This window comes from Ranitomeya imitator, chromosome 8, assembly GCF_032444005.1.
Source record: "Ranitomeya imitator isolate aRanImi1 chromosome 8, aRanImi1.pri, whole genome shotgun sequence".
NCBI classification, from domain to species: domain Eukaryota; kingdom Metazoa; phylum Chordata; class Amphibia; order Anura; family Dendrobatidae; genus Ranitomeya; species Ranitomeya imitator.
This window is the reverse complement of record NC_091289.1, coordinates 137,739,318-137,765,741: the sequence shown is the minus strand read 5'-3', so window position 1 is coordinate 137,765,741 and position 26,424 is coordinate 137,739,318. Positions and strand designations below refer to the sequence as shown.

The following is a 26,424-nucleotide window of genomic DNA, read 5'->3' as shown; positions in this document are numbered from 1 at the left end:
CTGAGCCGGCGGGTATTCTCAAAGAGGGAGTAATTGTGTCTGCCATCTCCCCTGATTTGCGGCGGGTGCTGCAAAAATTTCAGGCTAATAAACCTGATCGTTGCTCAGCAGAGAAACTGTTTGTCCCTGATAGGTGGACGAATAAAGTTATCTCTGAGGTTCATTGTTCGGTGTTGGCTGGTCATCCTGGAATCTTTGGTACCAGAGATTTGGTGGCTAGATCCTTTTGGTGGCCGTCTCTGTCGCGGGATGTGCGTTCTTTTGTGCAGTCCTGTGGGATTTGTGCTCGGGCTAAGCCCTGCTGTTCTCGTGCCAGTGGGTTGCTTTTGCCCTTGCCGATCCCGAAGAGGCCTTGGACACATATCTCTATGGATTTTATTTCGGATCTCCCCGTCTCTCAAAAAATGTCGGTCATTTGGGTAGTTTGTGATCGCTTCTCTAAGATGATCCATTTGGTACCCTTGTCTAAATTACCTTCCTCCTCTGATTTGGTGCCATTGTTCTTCCAGCATGTGGTTCGTTTACATGGCATTCCAGAGAACATCGTCTCTGACAGAGGTTCCCAGTTTGTTTCGAGGTTTTGGCGAGCCTTTTGTGCTAGGATGGGCATTGATTTGTCTTTTTCCTCGGTTTTCCATCCTCAGACAAATGGCCAGACTGAACGAACCAATCAGACCTTGGAAACATATCTGAGATGTTTTGTTTCTGCTGATCAGGATGATTGGGTGTCCTTTTTGCCATTGGCTGAGTTCGCTATTAATAATCGGGCCAGCTCGGCTACCTTGGTTTCACCGTTTTTCTGCAATTCTGGGTTCCATCCTCGTTTCTCTTCAGGGCAGGTTGAGTCTTCAGACTGTCCTGGTGTGGATACTGTGGTGGACAGGTTGCAGCGGATTTGGACTCATGTAGTGGACAATTTGACCTTGTCCCAGGAGAAGGCTCAACGTTTCGCTAATCGCAGACGCTGTGTGGGTCCCCGACTTCGTGTTGGGGATTTGGTTTGGTTGTCATCTCGTTATATTCCTATGAAGGTTTCCTCTCCTAAGTTTAAGCCTCGTTTCATTGGTCCGTATAGGATTTCTGAGGTTCTTAATCCTGTGTCTTTTCGTTTGACCCTTCCAGATTCTTTTTCCATCCATAACGTATTCCATAGGTCATTGTTGCGGAGATACGTGGCGCCTGTGGTTCCATCTGTTGATCCCCCCGCCCCGGTTTTGGTGGAGGGGGAGTTGGAGTATATAGTGGAGAAGATTTTGGATTCTCGTGTTTCGAGACGGAAACTCCAGTATCTGGTTAAGTGGAAGGGTTATGGTCAGGAAGATAATTCCTGGGTCTTTGCCTCTGATGTCCATGCTGCCGATCTTGTTCGTGCCTTTCATATGGCTCATCCTGGTCGGCCTGGGAACTGTGGTGAGGGTTCGGTGACCCCTCCTCAAGGGGGGGTACTGTTGTGAATTCTGTGATCAAGCTCCCTCCTGTGGTCACGAGTGGTACTGCGGCTTCTGAGTTTCCTTCCTCAGGTGATGAGGTTAAGTCGTTAGGTGCTGCTCTATTTAACTCCACCTAGTGCTTTGATCCTGGCCTCCAGTCAATGTTCTGGTATTGGTCTTGCTTCCTCCTGGATCGTTCCTGTGGCCTGTCTGCTCAGCATAAGCTAAGTTCTGCTTGTGTTACTTTTGTTGCTATATTTTCTGTCCAGCATGCTTTATTGGTTTTTCTTGCTTGCTGGAAGCTCTGAGACGCAGAGGGAGCACCTCCGTACCGTTAGTCAGTACGGAGGGTCTTTTTGCCCCTCTGCGTGGTTGTTTATAGGTTTTTGTGTTGACCGCAAAGCTATCTTTCCTATCCTCGGTCTATTCAGTAAGTCGGGCCTCACTTTGCTAAATCTATTTCATCTCTGTGTTTGTGTTTTCATCTTACTCACAGTCATTATATGTGGGGGGCTGCCTTTTCCTTTGGGGAATTTCTCTGAGGCAAGGTAGGCTTATTTTTCTGTCTTCAGGCCTAGCTAGTTTCTCAGGCTGTGCCGAGTTGCATAGGGAGCGTTAGGCGCAATCCACGGCTACCTCTAGTGTGGTGTGATAGGATTAGGGATTGCGGTCAGCAGAGTTCCCACGTCTCAGAGCTCATCCTATGTTTTTTGGTTATTGTCAGGTCACTTGTGTGCTCTGAACTTCAAGGTCCATTGTGGTTCTGAATTACCTATTCATAACAGGGCAGGATTGGAGACAGATCATGCAGGATCATGGGGCAGGATGGATACCATGGAGACAGATGGGGCAGGATGGGGAGATCATATGGGGCAGGATGGGGAGATCATATGGGGCAGAATGGATAATCATGAGGGCAGGATGCGAGAACATATGGCTGGAGCCAGGAATGAGACACACGGGGCCAGGATGGGGGATATTATTACCATAGGGGCTAATTAAGGGATATTATTACTGCAGTGATGTATTTATTTTATTTTTTGAGTATACTGTTTTAAATGGAGGGGCGGTCCTGTTACTGTATAGAGTGACACTATGTCGCCTTTTTTTTCTTCATGTGGTGTAATGTAGAGGTTGGGAAAAATTAAGTAATGTGTTCTGCAAGCGGAGCTCGAGATAACTGTTATTTCCTGCAGAGACAAGTCCTGGCTGGAAGAAGTGATGGCGGTATGCGCTGGATGAAAGATGAAGGACTTCACCTAAAGACGTCACTGGCGAGTCAGTGTGTTACCTATACACCGACACTATACACTGTATACTATATACAGAGGTCCTGTGTATAATGTCACCAGTGATCACTGTATTAGCTGTACACAGACACTGCATGCTAAGTACAGATCTCCTGAGTATAATGGCACTTATGGTGATGGTATTGTGTTTTTTTTATTACTGATCAGTATTGTAGTATTCTGTCACTTTGTGGTGGCAATATGTGGTCTGGTCATGATGCGGTGGTATTTGTTCCTTGTATGTGATATTATTCGGTCACTGATGGTAATATGTGGTCTGGTCATGGTGCGGTGGTATTTGTCCCTTGTATGTGCTATTTGGTCACTATGTGGTAATAATATGGTGTCTGGTCATGGTGTTGTGGTATTTGTTCCTTGTATGTGATGGTATTCGATCACTGTGGTGGTAATATGTGGTCTTGACATGTTGTAGCGGTATTTGTTCCTTGCATGTGATATTATTGGTCATTTTAAAAATTGAAAAATAAATAAAAATATACCTAAATTGTATTGCATATTTTAACAAATATTTAATAGGTTACAGCAGAGTAGGGCCCAGCCAAAAGTGTCTACCGTGTTATGGTGGTGGCTTAAAAAAATCTTTTGGCCAAAACAAAAGCTGCCGGCTATATGTGTGATCTGGTGATGGGAACTGTTAATGTGTGATAGATGAGAAGTGGAGTTTTTCCAAGAGAGAGCGGTGGGACTGTGGACAGTTCGAGGGGTGGAGCGTGGAGGCAGGGCTGGGGTGGAGTCTCAAGGGAGCCAAAAAAAATTTGCCAGTATGGGGCCCCGAAATTTCTAGTGGCAGCCCTGTTGACGTCACATGGATTCTGTGGAAATCTTTTATTAGCTGTTCTGTGTAAGGACCTAAGTTGAGCGAATATGTGCGGAACAGATCGTCAAATATAAATTCAGCATGAATAGGGTACAAAAATGGCACGAATATGGCGGATTCAGCCATAGTTTCCTAACATATTAGCTCAACTCTAGTAAGGACCACAAAGGTCGTCCATTTATTGCTTGATCTTATGTGATCTATTGTCTTAGTCCAAGTTCCAAACAAGGAAATATGTCTCTTACAATGAACCTTTCACCAATTTTCAAGCAGCTAAACCATTCCCACCATGCTGCGGGCTGTGAAAATGTCAGTTTCTAATATATCTATTATTGCCCAAACCCTGGCATATCTTTAAAAAAAGTAAAAACAGTTTGTATGATTCTGGCACCGCATCATCTAATTACATGCCGCTAGTCATGTTCTGTTTAAACTGCCCCCACTTTGTCATTTTCCCCTTGAATGATGTAGATGGCATTGCCTACACAATCCGGTCACCTCTCCAGTCCTGTGTGCGCCAGGCGGCTTAGCGTCAGCGCTCGTCTGATCTGAACAATGAACTTTCTTCTGCCCATGCGCTGGACCCGATGAAAGTTCACAGTCATCGGCTTCATCACTGACCTCTGTAGGCCGTAAGCAAGACGGATGTCACCTCAGCGAAGGACTCAGATGCTGCAGAAGTGAGTGATGGAGTCGATGACCCAGAAGTACCATTAGATTTAGCGCATGCACAGGTCAAAACATAATTTGGTATCATGGACCAATATTATATCAGTCTCTACCCATAATTATGGCCCTCACATAAGAGGAGAAGACATTTTCAATAAATATCAAGACTACATTGTGGCATATCTTACAAGTTAAGGCAGGGTTCATATTGCGTTAGGGCAGTCCGTTCAAGACATGCGTTAAACGGACTGCATTAATGCAGGTGCCGTTAAAGATCACGTTATGTAACGGAGATGGACCCCGGAACGCAGACTGCATCCGAGGGTCCATCAAAGAATGACGGCACATCGCTAACGCATGCCGATTATTACCGTACATGCGTTAGCAATGTGCTACATATTCGCAGTCAATGGGTGCGCTAACGCATCCGTTACATAGCGTTAGTGCCGCAATGTGAACCTGACATAAGAAATCATGGGATACTCAAGTTTGGAAGTTATCCCTTATCCACTAGATAGGGAATGACTCTCCGTTCACTGGGGGTCCGATCGCTGAGGCTCCCGCCGATCCAAAGAAAAGCCCGATATGAATGGAGTGGAGGCTGACCATGCTCACTACTTCTCCAATTATTATTATGGGGGAGTGGAAGACCAGCCGAGTGTAGCTGTCCGCAATCTCCGGCCGTGAAAAGTAAATGGAGCATCAGTGTTCGTGATTGACCACCGATCCGTTTACACCTCGCTCTACAGAACCCTGATTCACATGATTGATGGAGGCCCCAGCAGTGAGACCTCCCAAAGATCGGGAAGTTGTTCCCTATCCTACAGATAGCGGATCGCTTTCAAACTTGAGAATACCCCTTTCAGGCTCATGCACATGGCATGGAATTGTTCATGGAACCTGGATGGCTTTTTGATAGGAAGCAATGTTTTTAGGCAGAACAACTCTGTACATATGTAATTTGGGTATGGATTCATATGGGGTACAGAAGAGGACTCAGGCATTCTAACAACTGTAGTAACTCACCAAGCTCCCTAGGAATTTTAGTTATCACATTTCGAGATAAGTCCAAGACCAGTAGGTTATTAAATTTGTCGATAAATGTGGGAATAGCGGTCAGACCAGTGCGGTGTAATTGCCATTCTTGAAGCTGTGGCAACTTCACTAAACATGCCGGTAGAGTCTGCGCAAAGAGAGAAGATGGAAGAGATATTCTACAAGATGCAGTATGCTACATGTCAGATATAAGAAAGATACAGCCATTACATATGTGTGTGACCGCCATAATTTATATGCAGAAAATGGTTGGCAATCTTTTTTTTTTTTTATCGATAGGCTTCCTAAATGTGAAAAGTCCCCAGTCTTTTTTTGATATGGCTGCAACGGTGGCATGATGCAAGTGATTGTCTGCAGTCATGCATATCAACAAAGACACCCAGTGCCCTCCCCTATCTGATATTGATTGCCTATGTGAAGGGCAGGTGCAGACGGCTGTATTGTCAGTCTGAGTGCGATCCGACAAAACATCAGATCTCACTTGGGCCAATGCTGTTCTATGGGGCTGTGCACATTTACAATTATTTTCCTCTTACATAGTAAATTGCTGCATGCCAAAGCTTGATCCAATATTCAGATCGTACTCAGCCATGCAAGTCAGTGAGAGCATGGGAAACATCGGACTGCACTCAGATGACATATGAGTGCTGTCCAATTTCCATTGCCTCACAGTATGGAGAAGATGGAGACATCTTCTCATCCGAGAGAATCAGAGCACACTCTTATCACACTCGGATCATACTTTGATCAGAGTGTCATTTGCATAATTGACCTGATTTTCTCAGATGAGGGAATCTACAGGAATCTGCACCAGCCCCGAAGATGGATCATAAATATTACCAATTTACAATTTATTATACACTCCTCAATATTTATATTGCAACACCAAGTAGTTGTGCAGTTAAGGAAATCACAGGATTGATAGACATGATATGCAAATTATTAAAAATGAATATGCAAATGATCAAAAATGTAGACACTGCAGGGCATGGTAGATGGCACCAGTAGGTTTAGACCACACAGACAGCAAGAGCAATATGTGGCCTAGGTTTGCTGTGCTGAAAAACGTCTCCTGGGACACTCGACAAATGGCTGTACCACTGGTTCCATAGCCAAGTCAATGTAATGCCAAGTTGTTAGCGTACCTGGTCTCCAGACAAATCTCCGGCTATCATTGCATCCAAGACAAAAGTGGGCTCATCACTGAAAAAGGATAGACCTCCGTTCTATCCTCCATTGCTGTGTTAGGCTACTTTCACACTAGCGTCGGAATCTCCCCGTCGCAATGCGTCGGGGAGAGATTTCGACGCTAGCGTTTAACGTACTGCACAATGGAGGCAGCGGATGCATTTCTCCGGCGCATCCGCTGCCCCATTGTAAGGTGCAGGGAGGTGGGGGCGGAGTTCCGGCCGCGCATGCGCGGTCGGAAAAAGCGGTCCGTCAGGAGCAAAAAACGTTACATGTAGCGTTTTTTGCTCCCGACGGTCCGCAAAAGCACGACGCATCCGTCGCTCGACGGATGCGACGTGTGGCAATCCGTCGCAAATCCGTCGTCAATGCAAGTCTATGGGGAAAAAAACGCATCCTGCAAGCACTTTTGCAGGATGCGTTTTTTCTGCAAAACGACGCATTGTGACGGATTGCAGAAAACGCTAGTGTGAAAGTAGCCTTACACATGATAGTCTTTGAGGCCGGTGGCATGAGGCCAATGGACCATCTGTAGCGGGACGTCTGACTGAGATTAATGTTCTGCAAACACCTTCACATGATTTGGGTAGAGACTGTTTGATGCCTTAGGTTTGGCGTGTGACATCCAGTTTTACTTGCAGTACAGAATCGTGAATCCTGTGGTACGGTCCAAAGAACCCGAGGCCAGGCCATTTGCTGCTCGTTTTACTGTGAGCAGTCTGTTTGGACTAAACATGCAACCATGGCCTGCAGCACCTCCATGCTAGGACGACATTGGTGGGCAATTGCAAAGGGAGCTGCCAGTGGCGGATCTTGATGATTTGCCCAAGTGCATTCAGCATGACAGAACATTCCTCAGACACCATTAGTAACCTCATTGATAGCAGCCAAGACTGTAAGATCATGAATTTCTGCACGTGGCACTCCTACTCAATACATCGAGATGTTATGAAAACTACATTTACATTTTTCATCATCTGCATGTCATTAATATGTCTATTCATCTTGAGGTGTCCATAATTTCACGACTTTTCTTTCTTGGTGTTACAGTTTCAGTGTATCTGGCATATTTATCATTTTTCTGTTTTCTCCTTTTTGACCCTTTTTGATTTTGCTAGAGAAAATGTTAGTGCATATTAGACTGTATACAAATAGGTAAAAAATTTGCGAATTTTAATATTTGTATGCATTAAGATTTTATTGTGATTTTTCTAGCAACATTTGCTATTACTGCTACATTGTGGCTCTGTTTTGGTGTACTAAATGAAAAAAATAGTAAAATAATTATAACAAAAAAATAACACTTACTAAATTATTTTTATTATTCAAATAATTAAAAAATATTAAAAATTATTTAGGGCATAAATTACCTTCCACTCCTCCTTTTCTATTCTTAGTATTAATCTTCCATCTTCATTGTATACTTTTTCTTTCAGTTTTGATAACTGGATCCGACTTTCCCAGATATTAGAGATTCTGTTCCAATAGAGAATGACACATATCACGTGAAAGTACAAATACAATGAGCCATTTATAGAGGTTTTTTCATGAACAAAGTACATTTTAAATAATAGCTCTTGGAATAAACGTAGGTTCCACAATTGGATGTTTTAAAAAATGTTCCTGTGCAGAGATAATCTTATAAATGTGCCCCTGCTGTGTACTGTCTTATTTGCTTTGTTCAGTTATGGAGAACTGCTCTAGTTCATGGTCGTACATACCACAGCTCATGGCCACAGGGGGAGGAAGCATAAGTCACGTCTGATAATTTAGTATACAGACACAACAGAGCATGGGCTGATTTCTGAGGTAACAATTTTCACTGTCTGTTTTATCACAGGAACAAGTGTTTCTGCCAGGCCTGTGAATTCATCATAAATCAACTCATTGACATATGAGCTCAGCAGGCATCGGTGCTCCTAGGTCACTGACTTCATTTATGATAATTTCAGAGGGCTGAAAAGGCAGTAGAAACACTGGCTCCTGTGATACATTTCCCTGCCAGTTTTATTACCTCAGAAAGCAGCAGCTGTGAGCCCCTGCTGCTTCATCTGTATACTCATTTATTACAGTGACATATGCTTTCTTTCCCTGGTCAGGAGCTGTGGTACGTTCCGACTATGAACTGGAGCAGCTCTACATGGTCAGACACATCCATCACACAGTAGCAGGGGTACATTTATAAGATTATCTCGGCACAGGAACATTTTTTTTAACTCATCCAGTTGTAGAACTTATTATTATTCCAAGATCTATTAATTAAAATGTACTTTGTAGGAAAACCCTTTTAAGTTCAGTCATGTCTGATGTGCACTGTAACAAATCAGGTGTCGCCCCAAATGTGAAGATTATTGCCGCAACCACTAAATTATTGGAGGAAAAAGAGACTTATCTTTGCAACCTTAAAGTTGATTCAGTAGGTTCAAAATTATATGCTGATTATTAGTCTAAATAAATTATATACTGTAATATCTGTGTGTGTGTATATATACATTACATACACAGTTTATTGACTTGAGCATCTTTGCTCTTCTTTGATCAATAACTTGAATGAGACATTGCACCCTCCCTTCAAGAGCATTAGCTTCACTGCACAATCACAAACTGCCATTACTGGAATATACACTGCTACAGGGCAAGGTATCACACATAGACATGTCCCTTCCATGATTACCTACGAGTGCTTCTCACTAAATTAGAAGATCATCACAATTTAATTTATTTCAGTTCTTCAATGCAAAAAGTGAAACTCTTATATTATATAGAGTAATTACAAACAGAGTGATCTATTTCAAGTGTTTATTTCTGTGAGGCCATGTGCACACGTTCAGTTTTTTTCGCGTTTTTTTCGCGTTTTTTCGTGCTAAAAACGCTATAAAAACTCATTAAAAATGCATAAATTATGCATTCTATCATTTAGAATGTATTCTGCATGTTTTGTGCACATGGATACGTTTTTTTCCGTGAAAAAAAACGCATCGCGGTAAAAAAATGAGCATGTTCATTATTTTTGCGGATTTTCTGCGTTTTTCCCGCAATTCTATGCATTTGGGAAAAAACGCACAAAAAAACACCAGAAACGCGTCAAAAATGCATCAAAAACACGTGAAAAACGCGGTAAAATCGCAGTAAAAAAGCATGCGGATTTCTGGCAGAAATGTCTGGTTTTTGTCAGGAAAATTTCTGCAAGAAATCCTGACGTGTGCACATACCCTTAATGTTGATGATTATGGCTTACAGCCAATGAAAACCCAAAAGTCATTATGTCAGAAAATTAGAATAATTATTAAAGGGAACCTGTCACCCCCAAAATCGATGGTGAGGTAAACTCACGGTCATCAGGGGCTTACCTACAGCATTCTGTAATGCTGTAGATAAGCCGCCGATGTATCCTGAAAGAGGAGAAAAAGACAATAGATTATACTCACCCGGGGCGGTCCCACTGCGGTCTGGTCAAATGGGCGTCTCAGGTCCGCACCGGCACCTCCCATCTTCATTCCATGACGTCCTCTTCTGGTCTTCACGCCGCGGCTCCGGCGCAGGCGTACTTTGTCTGCCCTGTTGAGGGCAGAGGAAAGTACTGCAGTGCGCAGGCGCCAGAAATGTCAGAGAGGCCCAACGCCTGCGCACTGCAGTACTTTGATCTGCCCTCAACAGGGCAGACAAAGTACGCCTGCACCAGAGCCGCGGCGTGAAGACCAGAAGAGGATATCATGGAATTAATATGGGAGGCGCCGGAGCGGACAGGAGACACCCATCGGAGCAGGACCGCCCCTGGGTGAGTATAATATAACGTCTTTTTCTCCTCTTTCAGGTAACATCGGCGGCTTATCTACAGCATTACAGAATGCTGTAGAAGAGCCCCTGATGACTGTGAGCTTACCTCACCATCGATTTTGGGGGTGACAGGTTCCCTTTAACAAAAAGACACCTGCAAAGGCTTCATAAGCGTTTAAAAGGGTCCCTTATTCTGTTTCAGTAGGCTCCACAATCATGGGGAAGAATGCTGACTTGACAGATGTCCAGAAGGTAGTCATTGACACACTCCACAAGGAGGGTAAGCCACAAAAGAAGCTGGCTATTCACAGAGTGCTGTCTCCAAGCATAATAATGGAAAGTTGAGTGAAAGGAAAAAGTGTGGTAGAAAAACGTGCACAAGCATCCGGGATAACCACAGCCTTGAAAGGATTGTTATGAAAAGGCCATTCAAAAATTTGGGGGGGTATAGCTCATGTTGCAGTAATTCCCAAACCCAAAAAGGATCACCTGTTAACTAAAAATTACCGACCTATCTCGTTACTTAATGTTGACTTAAAGATATTCACATCCATTATTACAGATAGAATGAATAAAGTACTCCCTTCCCTTGTACACAGAGACCAAGTAGGTTTTGTACCGAGGAGACAGGGGCCGGATAATATAAGACGTAACCTAGATATAATACACTCGGCAACCAATTCTCAGCGGCCTACTATGCTTCTAGCCTTAGACATTGAAAAGGCTTTTGACTCAGTGTCATGGCCATACCTTTTCAAGGTACTATCTTTGTTCAGTCTGCCTCACAAACTAGTCAATTGCCTAACTTTACTATACGATAAACCAACTGCATATCTTAAGCTCCCGTCGCTGCAACCTACCCCAATAAACATAATGAGAGGAACTAGACAGGGTTGCCCTCTTTCGCCAGCTCTGTTCGCCTTGGCAATGGAACCTCTCGGAGAGGTTTAGGAATGAGCTGCAAACCAAGAATACGCCACTAAATTCATTATTTTGCAACCCTGTCTTCCCCCCGGGTCTTGATCCCCAACCCTTTTCCTGGTGGATTCTGAGAGGAATAACTACAATAAAACATCTCTGTTCCCCGTTAAACATAGTTCATTCTAAACAGGAGTTCATTCAAAAGTATGACCCGCCAGTCCGAGAAGCGTTCCGCATTAACCAAATCTTTGATTTTGTTAGAAAGAGTGTACCGGGTGGGAGGCCTTTCCGAATAACTGGATTTGAACAAAAATGTTCAAGTGATCCACTGGGTGGGGGGGTTATTTCTTATTTATACTCTTCCTTTGCTAGTACACAAGAAGAGAAAAAGCTTAGATTTATGCAACAGTGGGAGGAGGACTTGGGGTTTGACATCTCGCTGAGGGAATGGCAAAGCTGTTGTAACGCCTTATCAAGAGGCTCCCACCAGGTATCTCTGGTTGAATCTTCCCTCAGAGTTTTACATAGAACATACCTGGTCCCTACGAGGCTGCATGCCATATATCCTCAGGTTTCTGACAAATGTTTTAGAGGTTATGACGCACCTGGAGATATGGGTCACACATGGTGGACCTGCCCGGTGGTGACTGATCTATGGCGAGAGGTAAAGCTCTTGGTGGATAGGATGTATGGAAAAGAGACACCAATGAATCCATTGACCTTCCTCCTGGGATTAAAACCGCAGGGAATATCCAAAAATTTACACAGACTGGTGGTCCTGCTGGGAATGGCTACCAAAATACACATAGCGTCAAAATGGAGGTCTCCTTCGCTCTCAATATCTCTTGTCAAAGATAGAATGAACACTATCATGATATATGAGCGCATCCAAGCGACAAGAACCGATAGCTGGAACTCCTTTTTTTCAAATCTGGTCGCCATGGCTGGAACTACATCCGGATGATCAAATGAAGTTAGCTCTCACCCTTTCTCCGTGAGGCGTTGACTCTTTTCTTCCACTTTGGTGGACTGAGGGTACCTGACCTGGCCGGTGTTGATGTCCGACTGATATTTGTTGATATGAGAGAAATTTGTTTTTGTAAAAATTGTAGAGTGGTTTTATATTGTTCATGATATTGAGCTTATCCCCTTTTGTTTCTGTCTTGTCTTTGTCTTGTCTTAAATTAATCAGCATTTATAACCCCCTCATATAATACCATGTTATTGTTCATATTTATGTGATTTCTGTATATTCAATACTCCCATGTTGGGAGATCTTTGTGATATCTTTCAAATAAAAATATTGAAACAAAAAAAAAAAAATTGGGGGGAGATTCACAAGGAGTGGACTGCTGCTGGAGTCATTGCTTCAAGAGCCACCATACACAGAGGTATCCAGGACATGGGCTACAAGTGTCACATTCCTTGTGTCAAGCCACTCATGACCAATAGACAAAGCCAGAAGCGTCTAACCTTGACCAAGGAGAAAAAGAATTGGACTGTTGCTCAGTGGTCCAGGGCGTTGTTTTCAGATGAAAGTAAATTTTGCGTTTTATTTGGAAATCAAGGTCCCAGAGTCTGGAGGAAGAGTGGAGAGACCACAATCCAAGCTGCTTGAGGTCTAGTGTGAAGTTTCCACAATCAGTGATGGTTTGGGAAGCCATGTTATCTGCTGGTGTAGGTCCACTCTGCCGACCAGCTTTTTGGAGATGGAAATTTCATTCTCCAGCAGGACTTGGCACCTGTCCACACGGCCAGAAGTATCAATACCTGGTTTAAAAACAACAGTATCACTGTGCTTGAATGGCCAGCAAACTCGCCTGACCTTAACCCCATAGAGAATCTATGGGATATTGTCAGAAGGAAGATGAGAGACACCAGACCCAACAATGCAGACGAGCTGAAGGCTGCTATCAAAGCAACCTGGGCTTCCATAACACCTCAGCAGCGCCACAGACTGATCGCCTCCATGCCACGCCGCATTGATGCAGTAATTGATGCAAAAGGAGCACCGACCAAGTATTGAGTGCCTTTACTGAACATACATTTCAGTAGGCCAACATTTCGGGTTTTAAAATCATTTTTCAAGCTGGTGTTATAAAGTATTCTAATTTACTGAGATAATGACTTTTGGGTTTTCATTGGCTGTAGGCCATAATCATCAACAGAAATAAACAATTGAAATAGATCACTCTGTTTGTAATGACTATATAATATATGAGTTTCACTTTTTGTTTTGAATAACTGAAATAAACTTTTTGATGATATTTTCAGAGGGAACCTGAAAACTCATCTCTTCAGGAAAGCCTACAGCCTGCACTGACACCGCTGCCGCCTCATCACTATCGAAGCTACCGCCTCACCAACACCGGAGCTCCTGCAACCCTCAACCTACTGTCTCCTTCCCCATAATCCTGTAGAATGTAAGCCCGCAAGGGCAGGGTCCTCGCCCCTCTGTATCAGTCCGTCATTGTTAGTTTTGTTTACTGTATGTGATATCTGTAACTTGTATGTAACCCCTTCTCATGTACAGCACCATGGAATCAATGGTGCTATATAAATAAATAATAATAATAAAAAAAATATTCTAATTTAGTGAGAAGCACATGTACACACAGCAGGCAGAATATATCATTGCTCACATATACCATATACTGTAATATGTGTACGCCCAGCCATTTATGCAATTGAACACTGACTATATGGTGTGATGTCTTTCTACTCACTCCCCCACAGAAGCCTTTTCTCTCCAGCCTCGGTCCGCTTGCAGCTCTTCCTGATGTTTCTGGATTCTGCTCTCCCACAAGGCTTTGATATTAGAGATTGATCCTAAGCAAACCACAGCTGTCATGTTCCAGCCTCAGGACGAGGATTGTACTTGTTCCTGTATCTATAGAAAACAGAGCTATTTTAATATTTTCTTTCGTAGTATTCAATAGGGCTAATTGTGTCTTCTTCATTTGGTGTAAATGGACTAAGCATGTACCATTTAAAGAGATACCTCCCAACTTTTGAAGAACACAAAGAGGGACAGATAACGTGGCATCTGTAGCGTGCAACGACAAATTAGGAGATGTCGGAGGGGTGATGGCAGTGAGGGACATTTATCAGACACCTGAGACAGTATTGCATAGACCCAAATCCAGGATCGTCCATTGTATCCAGTACTGATGGGACTAGAGATGATCGATTCACGGGACTCTGGTCCAGCATCTAGGTCCATGGTACCTGGCAGCAGGACAGGAGGCCGTGAATCTCTAACCTTCCAGCGTTCCCAGTGCAACTTTTGATTACTCAGGTCCCGTTCCGTCTTCTGTGCTTCCTGCTCATCTCTAATTGGGACCTTTGGATTTATTTTTTGTTCCTTCATTCATAGTCGGAGCCAACAGAACATTCTCATGTTTATGTAACTTCATTATATGCCGTCTGTTTTTTTGTGTCTGTAACGCTGTGTTCACATATTGCATAAATACTGTGTTTTTTTTGTTCTCTACGGGATCCGCGCCAAACTACGCCATAATAATCTTCTGCCACTTATTTGATGAATTTCTGGTGCAGATGTGAAACCACATTTTAATGTGTTTTTTTTTATATAGTACAGAAACGTTTTGATTATGCACTTAAAAAAAAATAACTGCAGTTTTTTTACTTGCGTTTTTTAAGGCTACATATAGAAGCATCTAGACTCCTAGAGGAAAAAAAAGCACCAAAACCGCACAGATCAGTATCATCTTTAGAAAACAGCGGGTGCAGTTGAAATCACATCCAGTTTACTTGAAACAGTAAAGAGAGGGGCGCAATAGCGCAGTTACCAAAATAACAATTAGTTTGTAAAATTCTCACCTTTACACGTTGTCAGTATGCACAGCACATATAGTAAGTATGATAGGAGGGCTACCGATGGCATTGGACCCGCGAAGGATCTTCAAGAAATTCTGTTAGTATTGGCTATGTACCTGAGGAAGTGGACAGGTCGTCCACGAAACGCGTAGTTTTATAGGCCTGAATAAAGTATGCAACTCTTCTGAACTCTATGATTCCCTTGCCTGATTTTGGAGGAGCACCGAACTGTCGGCATCTTAAATATCCTATCCAGAATATCCAGTTTATTTGGACAGAGAAACACAGCAGAACTTTTGTGCAAAAAAAAGCAGCAGAAAATATGCAGCCTTTAGGCTGCCCTCACACTAGCAGTATTTGGTCAGTATTTTACATCAGTATTTGTAGCCAAAACCAGGAGTGGGTGATAAATACAGAAGTGGTGCAAATGTTTCCATTATACTTTTCCGCTAATTGTTCCACTCCTTGTTTTGGCTTACAAATACTGAGGTAAAATACTGACCAAATACTGATAGTGTGACGGCAGCCTTAGGCTGTGTGCCTACCTTTGCGTTTTTTATGCGTTTCTGCAGCATTTTTTAACCACAGCGCAAACAATTAAAAAATGCAATCCTATGGGATTCCGCAGTTACTGTGCCCATGCTGCGGATTTTGCCACTGCGGAATCGCATAGTGGTAAAATCCGCAGCATGTTCATTATTTCTGCGGAATCACGGCGATTCCGCCAAGATAGGATTGCATTGAAGCGCTCACTTTACGCATGTGGCTATGCCCACCATGCATAAAGTGAGCTCTTCATGTGTGGATGGTACCCAGGATCTGGAGAAGAGGAGACTCTCCTTCAGGCCCTGGGATCCATATTCATGTTAAAAAAAAAGAATTAAAATAAAAAATAGGGATATACTTACCTTCTGATGGCCCCCGGAGTCCTCCTGCCTCTCAGCGGTGCACGCGGCAGCTTCCGTTCCCAGGGATGCATTGCGCGAATCACCTGAGATGACGTCGCGGTCACGCCCGTGTTGTCACAAAGGTCCTTCGTGCAAAGCATCCATGGGAGCGGAATGTACCGGGAGCGTCGCTGAGGAGATCGGGGGCCGTCGGAAGGTGAGAATAACCATATTTTTTTATTTAGTATTTTTAACATTCTATCTCTTACTATTGATGCTGCATAGGCATCATCAATAGTAAAAAGTTGGTCACACTTGTCAAGCACTATGCTTGTGTGACCAACCTGTGTGACCAACCTGTCAATCACTTTTCCAAGCGATGCTTTAAATTGCTTGGAAAGCGCAAGCATTCTGCAAGCTAAAAACACTTGCAAAACGCTTGTGTTTTGCAGGAAAACGCATGCGAATTCTGTATGCGTTTTATCCGCGGCAGGGAGTTGCAGAAATACTGCGGACATTTCCGCAGCATTTCTGCAACGTGGGCACATAGCCTTACTGTACACGTGAACACAGTCTAAATTTCGACACAAAGTGGATGTGATTCCATGAAATCTCTGCTCTCTGTGCATCTAAAGACGCTGCTGTACTTTGCGATTTTGGTGCCTTTTTTTCTCTACAGGCTTCTTCTGAAAAAATTGCATGAAAAAAAAAACGCAGTTTTTAAGGGCAGAAGTTTTTCTGTACTATTAAAAAAGCGTTAAAGACTCTGCTTCATATCTGCCCCAAAATCACATCAAATAAGGGGAAAACACATAAAAGAAACGCAGCAAACAAACAATAATCAGAGAAAATTGTTATTATCTTGTGTGGTGAAGACACCTGCAGAAAAAAAAGCAGCAGAAAAAAAATACAGCATTCATGCTATGTGTGAACACGGCCTTAGCGTTACAGTTTTATTACATTTTTTATGGGTTTAACAGAGAAAAAAATATCAATCATGTCATTTTATTACCCGTAAATAATCAGTTCGCTGTGTTGTGGGAATCCTTATGATTACATATGATTACAGGGACACCAAATAAGTCTGTGTTATTTGCTGATTTCTGTTGTTCATTATTTAAAAAAAAAAAACATTAAAAATAACAATATTTTTCTCATTATCAGGTGTTTTTGATTTTTTTAGTAATTTTATAGGATGTAAAAAATATCTTATTCTCCCTCCAGAGTACGGAAATATACATTATGCATAGCAGTGTATTTCTATTAGTGCAATCTACCTGTGGAGTCAAAACCTGCAGTACAGATCAAGTACACTAAATTCTCCTTATAGCATTATCACTCAGAGCTTGTGGCTCAGTAGATTTAGCTCCTGCCTGTGATACTAAGATTGTGGGTTAGAGACCAGGGGAGACTCATACAAAATACTATTTTTGTAATTGCTTAGTATTATTTTTTACTACTTTTATAAAAACAAAACAAAATATTTTTCTTCACCTCAGTATACAGGGACCATAGTAATACATTGTTATACACAAGGTATCTCTATGGACATGCTTCTGCATTCACTGCCTGAAGTATAAGTCAAGACTATCAAATTCTCCTTTCTACATGATTGCGGGCTGTGGATCCTAGATAGAGCTACAGCTTGTGAACATGAAGACGTCAGTTTGAGTTCTGAGAGAGACCAGATCACAGGATGGAGAAAAAGTGAATAATATAATTTATGTGCTGAGCAGGGAGGAAGTTTGGTGCCAGACATAGTTCAATTTTGGTCTCATCTGACCACAGCATAGTCCTCCATACATATGGGGAGTTTCCCACAGGTCTTTTGGCAAAAGTAAAACAAGCCTTACAATTTTGAGTGTAAACCACACCATTCAGAATCATATAATAATAATGAAACTTTATTAAATACGTTAATGTAAAAGCAAATAGCTGAAAATGACTAGGGATATGACAGTTTAGCCAAAGGGTGGAACCACAATGAAAATCAAACCAATAGGCATATACAGGTCCTTCTCAAAAAATTAGCATATAGTGTTAAATTTCATTATTTACCATAATGTAATGATTACAATTAAACTTTCATATATTATAGATTCATTATCCACCAACTGAAATTTGTCAGGTCTTTTATTGTTTTAATACTGATGATTTTGGCATACAACTCCTGATAACCCAAAAAACCTGTCTCAATAAATTAGCATATTTCACCCATCCAATCAAATAAAAGTGTTTTTTAATAACAAACAAAAAAACCAACAAATAATAATGTTCAGTTATGCACTCAATACTTGGTCGGGAATCCTTTGGCAGAAATGACTGCTTCAATGCGGCGTGGCATGGAGGCAATCAGCCTGTGACACTGCTGAGATGTTATGGAGGCCCAGGATGCTTCAATAGCGGCCTTAAGCTCATCCAGAGTGTTGGGTCTTGCGTCTCTCAACTTTCTCTTCACAATATCCCACAGATTCTCTATGGGGTTCAGGTCAGGAGAGTTGGCAGGCCAATTGAGCACAGTAATACCATGGTCAGTAAACCATTTACCAGTGGTTTTGGCACTGTGAGCAGGTGCCAGGTAGTGCTGAAAAATGAAATCTTCATCTCCATAAAGCATTTCAGCCGATGGAAGCATGAAGTGCTCCAAAATCTCCTGATAGCTAGCTGCATTGACCCTGCCCTTGATGAAACACAGTGGACCAACACCAGCAGCTGACATGGCACCCCACACCATCACTGACTGTGGGTACTTGACACTGGACTTCAGGCATTTTGGCATTTCCTTCTCCCCAGTCTTCCTCCAGACTCTGGCACCTTGATTTCCGAATGACATGCAAAATTTGCTTTCATCAGAAAAAAGTACTTGGGACCACTTAGCAACAGTCCAGTGCTGCTTCTCTGTAGCCCAGGTCAGGCGCCTCTGCCGCTGTTTATGGTTCAAAAGTGGCTTTACCTGGGGAATGCGGCACCTGTAGCCCATTTCCTGCACACGCCTGTGCACGGTGGCTCTGGATGTTTCCACACCAGACTCAGTCCACTGCTTCCTCAGGTTCCCCAAGGTCTGGAATCGGTCCTTCTCCACAATCTTCCTCAGGGTCCGGTCTCCTCTTCTCGTTGTACAGCGTTTTCTGCCACATTGTTTCCTTCCAACAGACTTACCATTGAGGTGCCTTGATACAGCACTCTGGGAACAGCCTATTTGTTGAGAAATTTCTTTCTGGGTCTTACCCTCTTGCTTGAGGGTGTCAATGATGGCCTTCTTGACATCTGTCAGGTCGCTAGTCTTACCCATGATGGGGGTTTTGAGTAATGAACCAGGCAGGGAGTTTATAAAAGCCTCAGGTATCTTTTGCATGTGTTTAGAGTTAATTAGTTGATTCAGAAGATTAGGGTAATAGGTCGTTTAGAGAACCTTTTCTTGATATGCTAATTTATTGAGACAGGTTTTTTGGGTTATCAGGAGTTGTATGCCAAAATCATCAGTATTAAAACAATAAAAGACCTGACAAATTTCAGTTGGTGGATAATGAATCTATAATATATGAAAGTTTAATTGTAATCATTACATTATGGTAAATAATGAAATTTAACACTATATGCTAATTTTTTGAGAAGGACCTGTATATAATAATAATCAAGATGCAAACCGGAAAGGCTGTATGCCAGAACCGGACAAAAAGTGCCGAGTAAACAGCGTATAATTAAATAGTTACATGCCACATGGTTACTTGTGAAGCTGCGGTGGTTTCACCGTGAATGGTGTGGTTTTCCTTGATATGAGTTTCATTATTCTTGCGCTGAACCCTTCCTACCTATTCTTACACCGTTACACAGGTTGAGTATTTGTATTTTCAATTGTGGGTGTTGGCCTATTTATAGGTTTTGAATTTTTGTGTGTAAGTAAAGGCTTTTTTCTGCCCACTCGTCCATAAAGGCCACCTCTATGGAGTGTACGCCTTATTTTGGGCGAATGGACAGATACTGCAGTCTGCTTGGGAACTCTGCAGCTCCTTTGGGGTTACCTTTGGTCTCAGTGCTGCCTCTCTGATTAATGACCTTCTGTGTGTGGGCAGAGACTGTGTGCGGAGAAGATGTGTGTGTCTGTGTGCGGGTGTTTGTGTGTGTGCGGGTGTCTGCGGGGCTGTATGTGTGTCTGTGTGTAGGCAGGCATCGTCCGATGGGACTACTAGTCCCAACCGGCTATGCCTGCTACAGTGACAGCTAGCTTGATGATGGGACAGCAGTAGTCCCATCATCCGGCTACAGTGTTCAAGAATAAAAGAAAAAAATAAACACATAGACACATACAGTACACACATATATACATACAGTACAAACAACATACAGTATATACTCACCAATCACCTAGTCCCCGAAGTCCCCGATCACCTGTAAAAAAAATAAAAATAATAAACCAACAATATACTCCCTGATCCGATGTCATCCATTTAATAACGAGCGTCCCACGACGATCTCCCATAGAGAGCTATCACATCTGTGTGACTGCTCACCAGGGTCTCCGGTGAAACAATGAAAGGAGATAATCCTCCGCACTGTATCACTCCGCCGTCAGAGGTCGCTGTCACTTGTGGCACCGCTGTGTGGGAAAATTCTCACGCAGCGTTGCTGTAAAATGAGAGCCTGAAGTCAGGTAACCTCTTCAGTGATGCACTGTAGGAGCCATTGTCTCCTGTCAGTGCATCGCGAGAGGCCTATAGAGCAGTAACATCTCCTGATTAAATGGACTGCGTCCGAACAGGGAGTATTTGTGTTGGTTTATTATTTTATTTTTTTTTGCAGGAGATCGAGGGCGTAGCATGGATTGGCAGAACAATAAAGATGGCAAAACTGTGTTGTGTTTTATTTCATTAAAATACTTATTTCTGCCTGTGTTTACTTAACCCTTTCACAACTATAGGATTAGTAATGGATAGGTGTCTTATTGACGCCTCTCCATTACTAAGCCGGCTTGATGTCACCTTACAATTCAAAGGTGGCATCAACCCCCAACTATTACCCCATATGCCACCCCTACAGGGCAGTGGGAAGAGAGAGGCTAAGTGCCGGAATTGGCGCATCTTAGAGATGCGCCATTTCTGAGGCGGCTGTGTGCTGGTGTTTGTAGCCAGATTGGGGGGCAATATCCATGGTCCCTTCCTTAGGCTATGAATATCAGCCCGCAGCTGTCTGCATAGCCTTTTCTGGCTATTTATTATAGGGGGACCCCACATCGTTGTTTTTTTTGGGGGGGGGCTATTTTAATAGCCAGTAAAGGCTAATTATACAGCTGCGGGCTGAGATTCATAGCCTGGGAAGATCCATGGGTATTAACCCCTTCCCAGGCTATAAACATTGGCCCCCAGTCACTGGCTTTCCCTCTCTGGCACAGAAAATTGCGCTGGAGCCCACGCCATTTTTTTTCTTCAATTTTTTAAAATTAAACATATTGAGCGCCGATACAGTTACACTGTGGCAGAGCAGGGAGACACGATCTCCCTGCTCTGCCACCTGGCCACTATGGGGCCCCTGAGCAGGCGGGGGGGACCCCGGTGGCAGTAGTGGGCCCCTTGTGTCAGCAGTGGGCCCCCCACCCATTATCGCTTGTTCAACTGTATCGGCTACATGCCGATACAGCTGACCGTATTGATGAGAGAAGGAGCGTTAGGCCGGGGTCACACTAGACCGTAATACGGCCGAGTGCAATGCGATAAAAAATCGCATTGCACTCGGACCAATGTTACCATATGGGGCCGCTCCCACCAGCCGACTTTTTGTCGGCAGTTTTCCTCGGTCCGAGACAATCGCAGCATGCTGCGATTGTCTCAGACCGAGGAAAACTCTCGGCTCACTCGCACCCATATAAGCCTATGGGTGCGAGTGAGACAGCGCACACCACTCGGATATCATCCGAGTGGTGTGCGCTACAAGCGGACCCCAGCAATGGAGGAGATGGAGAAATTCATTTCTCTGCCTCCTCCGCAGCTGTGCTCCGATCCTCCCTGTGCGAGAGAATCGGAGCACAGACGCATGACACTCGGCTCCTGCTCTGCTGCGAGCAGGAGCCGAGTGTCATTAGCATATCGAATCCGATGCTCTCGCATCAGATGCAATTCGTCAGTGTGACCCCGGCCTTACACTCCCTCTCCCATCATCCCCCTCTCAGCGCCTGATGTCACCGACACCAACACTGACAGGGGGTTTCGATGATGTCACGACTCGGCACCTGCTGTCCTGAGATGTGCAGGTGCTCGGAGCAGTGGAGGAACCAGGAGGAAGAGAGGTGAGTATTTATTTATTGTTTTTAGGGGGCTGCATTATACTATAGTCTGCCGGTGGGGGGTGCATTATGGAGTCTGCCTTCTATAGAGTCAGCCTACGGTGGGGGGGATCTACAAGGAACAATGGCAGAGGATCCTCAAAGCCAGGTGTGAAATACTGTACTTGGTACATCATTCCCAAGAAGACTCATGGCTGTGCTACCTCAAAAGGATGCTTCTACTCAATACTGAGCAAAGGGTCTGAATGCTTATGACCATGTGATATTTCAGTTTTTATTTTTTAATAAATTTACAAACATTTCTACATTTCTGCTATTTTCAGTCAAGATGGTGTGCAGAGTGTACATTAAAGAGAAAGCAAATGAAGTTTTTTTAATTTACCAGATGGCTTCAATGAAACAAAGAGTGAAAAATGTAAAGGGGTCTGAATAATTTCCGTACTGACTGAATGTGTGGTCAGTACAAAGGACTGGCACATTATTGTTATTATTATTATTATTATTATTATTATTATTATTATTATTATTATTATTAATCTATATAGCACCATTGATTCCATGGTGCTGTAAATGACTTATTCCTACCAAAAACCATATTAAGGATCAGGGGACACTCATCACAAGTGGAAGAAAAGCGATTTCAGCAGCTGAATAGGAAAAGGTTCTTTACAGTTAGAGCAGTCAGACTGTGGAATGCCGACCACAAGAGGTAGTAATGGCAGACACTATAACAGCTTTTAGAAAGAGTTGGATGATTTTCTCAATACACAACATTGTGGAATATAGATAATTTAGTGACAAAGAATGTATAATTGGAGGAGAAAGGTTGAACTTGATGGACCAAGGTCTTTTTTCAACCTGTGTAACTAATGTAACTTTAATTGCTGATCTCAGCATATGCCAATTACTCTGGTCTAATCCAGGGGTGTCTCCATCCAGAGCAGGCTGGCCTCAAATGTTGTAATTAGTACGCCATGTCATAGTATCGTTGCCGTCCTTCCTTCCAGTGGCCACATCATCTGTGTAGTGCAGTAAGGAGGATGTTAGTCACGTCAATGGGGCGTGATTATAGCCTCTGAGGGCGGATTGGTCTGGGTGAAACAATGCCCACCCAAACTAGTCAGAGATAATTATTAATTAGCTTATTCTGAGGTAGAACATCAAAGGTGTATTAGTACTCATAGAAACTGTGGGATATCAAGGTCTTCACTGGGAGGCAGGATAAGGGCTCTGTATGGTAACCTGGCAGTTTGGGAGGCTAACGGGACCGACACATTCATTTTATCTTTTCGTTGCCAGTGTTTCAATGACAGGTCACTGATTTCTTAGTGACATACATCCTCTTTGAAATTTCGCACCACCACTGTTGTTGGAGTGGGCGGCACGTGCACAGTTTGATTTCACGACTGGTCTTCTTGCATGGGTGGTCTTCTGGTCTATGAAAAAATGGCGCTGGTGCCTTGAAATCAAACTATGCAAGAGGGTGCAACAAGTAGTCATGGGCCCCTAGGTTAAAACCTGGAAGGACGTTTCACTCAGCAATGGCTCAGATTTTCTAAAATTGGCATACCGTACCCTGCATCTTGCATGCTAGAGTAATTAGGACCAAATTCATTAAAAGTCACAGGACTCTTCATAAATGTGGCGCATTTGTTTGCTTTCATCCATCACCTTGGCCGGTCCTTGTGACCGCTCGACCCCTTCCTGACTGCAAACAGCTATGTACATACAAACAAGTATGCCCCCAACACCCTACACCAGGGGTCCCCAACTCCAGGCCTCGAGGGCCGCCAACAGTGCAGGTTTTCTTTAGTATTGCATCGTTGGTAATGTGATCATCTGCACAGGTGATGATTCCAACCCCTGTGCAATACTAAGGAAATCCTGAAAACCTGCACTGTTGGCGGCCCTCGAGGCCTGGAGTTGGGGACCACTGCCCTACACCATGGAGTACTGCTACAGACCACCACGTGGCATACACAATTTGAGTCCAGATGGATTTAGACAGGGGCACCGTTATTTTAAGAGAATGATCTTCTTGTGATGTGGAAAAGCGGTAATGTAGTAACACCAGATAAATATTATCTGCTGGCTGAGAGATCCACTGCAGAGTCACTAGGGGAATGGGGTAGCTTTACCATCTAGGAAAATAAAGGGCTTGTATCACAAACCACTGCAAGCCATCAGTGGTGCAGAAATTTTTCATGTTAGAAGGAAAACTTATGGGAACTTTTAACCAGGACTATTCAACTATTTCCTTTAGTGTTAAAGTGAACTTGACAGCTAATACATGCTCCACGATCCATGGGCAGCAGGTATCAGGCACCGCTTGTGTGATCTCAGCCAGGTATGTTTGAGTTTCCTAGAGAAACATACTTTATATAATCCACTGGGGACTGGGCCGCCCTGGAGACTAGTCAGACAGGCAGGTGGCCGGCGGTTTCTCCCCTCCCAGAGCCCTGGATTGACAGGACTCTCCCTGTTTTTGCACTTAGGCGGAAACCTGTCAATCCAGGACAATGGGCGGGAGTAAGCTTCCGGGGAGCTGCCTTTCTGACTATTTCTTGTGCGGCTCGGTCCTTGGCAGCTTTAAAAGTAGGTATCTGTCTGAAATGTCGCAGTGTTACAGAGTCAAACACGTCTGGCTGAGATCATAGAGTCAATGTCTGATACGTGGTGCTCGTGGATCAGGCAGTATGTATCAGCTGTCAGGTTCCCTGTAATTACTTTATTATGCTATTCTGTGAATAATTGACTAAAGTAAAAGACATAAAAAATTAACAAAAAGGTTTTGTCTGATTATTTCTCTATATATCTTACATATTGTGCCTCAAGTGTGTAAAGAAGTTTGTTATTATCAGATCAGATCAATTATGACTCCATGGAGACAATCGCAATCCTTGTCATCTGTAAAGGTAACTCACCCAGATCGGCCTAATGACTGTATCCTGCGCAAGGAGACGTTCCCATATCCAAAACGTACAAAATGTACACTCAGAATAGAATTGTAGCACAAGGGCTGAATTTACCATCTCAGGGCTGCGTGCTGTCATCCACGGAAATCCATAATGGCCGCTCCGGGGAATATACAAACCAATAATGGTAGCTGTCCCTGCTGCAGTCCTTCTGCTCAGTCTGTACATAAAGGAATGTCACCCAACCTCTGAATTTGACACGTGACCAGCTGAAAATAACCTTCAGGGCATGAGGCCAGATACTGGGACAGGTGGGACGTCACAGGCGTCTGACAGAGTGCGGTATACACCATGACATCACATATGGATATATACAGCATGGAGCTATTCGGAGACTTGGAGTCCCATTTTTTCTTGTATAGTACCAGACAAGTTTGGATATACTGTACCAACTAACTAATGGATTTTCCTTTATTTCATTCTTTATTTTTAGTATTTCTCTCTCTGAAAAAAAACAAAAACTAAAAACATTGTTATTAAGGGTTTAGTAAAGACGATTGGTAGGCTTTTGTTGTTCTGTGCCATAAATCATAACTACAAAAAAACAATAGCAGGACAAAATTGATGACAATTGTCATTTCTAGGTTAATTAGTACATTATAAAACCTTAAAGAGAAATTGTCACCAGAAAAAAATGCTATTAACTTGCTGATTTGGGGTTATTTTGCAATTTAATAGCGTTACTAATCTACCTGGTGCCCACACTTATTTTGAAAATTAACTTTATTCTCCCCGGCAGCATTCCGCTTTCAGTCACGGGGCGGCACTGGTTCAGTCATCGCTCTGAAAATACAGAATGGCGGCTGTAACTGCACCCCCGGCCCTAACTGACACTCGCTGTGCATTAGGGCCGGCTGTCAGTCGGGGGCATGGTTACAGCAGCCGCTCTGTATACTCAAAGCAGTAGCAAAAACCTAAAGAGATGAACTGGAATATAGGTTGGTGTGCAAGCGCATGTTCACAGTGGCTACTAAACAAACAAAACCCAAGATAAACACAAAAGAACTAAATACCCTGCAGTAAATAAATAGCAATAGTGTATGCAAATAATGATAAAATACTTAGTTAACATAATTTTTATTAAAAAAAGCTTAAGAAACATCCCATGTCAAAGTGACACTATTCAGGACGGTCCTAACCTCAAGTATGAAAACTTTACCATTTGTCAAGTGACATAATCTGCATAAGGGCTGAAAAGGACTGAGATCCGGCTAATGAACACCCAACCTCGGAGAACTACATAAATGTAATGTCCAGCTCAAGGAAAAGGGAAGCTG

At 43.2% G+C, this 26,424-nt stretch overlaps 1 protein-coding gene across 2 annotated transcripts in view; it reads right to left on the bottom strand.

Annotated features, from left to right (window-relative positions):
* LRRC39 (leucine rich repeat containing 39) overlaps nt 1–25,308 on the bottom strand; it is a 39,611-nt gene extending 14,303 nt beyond the window's left edge. Inside the window, exons 1-4 of one of the 2 annotated variants that reach the window (XM_069737415.1) lie at nt 25,202–25,308; nt 13,895–14,058; nt 7,841–7,946; nt 5,253–5,409 (exon numbers count right to left, since the gene is read on the bottom strand). In XM_069737415.1, coding sequence (XP_069593516.1) covers nt 5,253–5,409; nt 7,841–7,946; nt 13,895–14,019 — 388 coding nt within the window. In that variant the 5' untranslated portion in view covers nt 14,020–14,058; nt 25,202–25,308. Of the gene's footprint in view, nt 1–5,252; nt 5,410–7,840; nt 7,947–13,894; nt 14,059–25,096 lie in introns of both variants that reach the window. The other variant, XM_069737414.1, reaches the window with a different exon arrangement.
* Between the last annotated feature and the right edge of the window lie 1,116 nt (nt 25,309–26,424).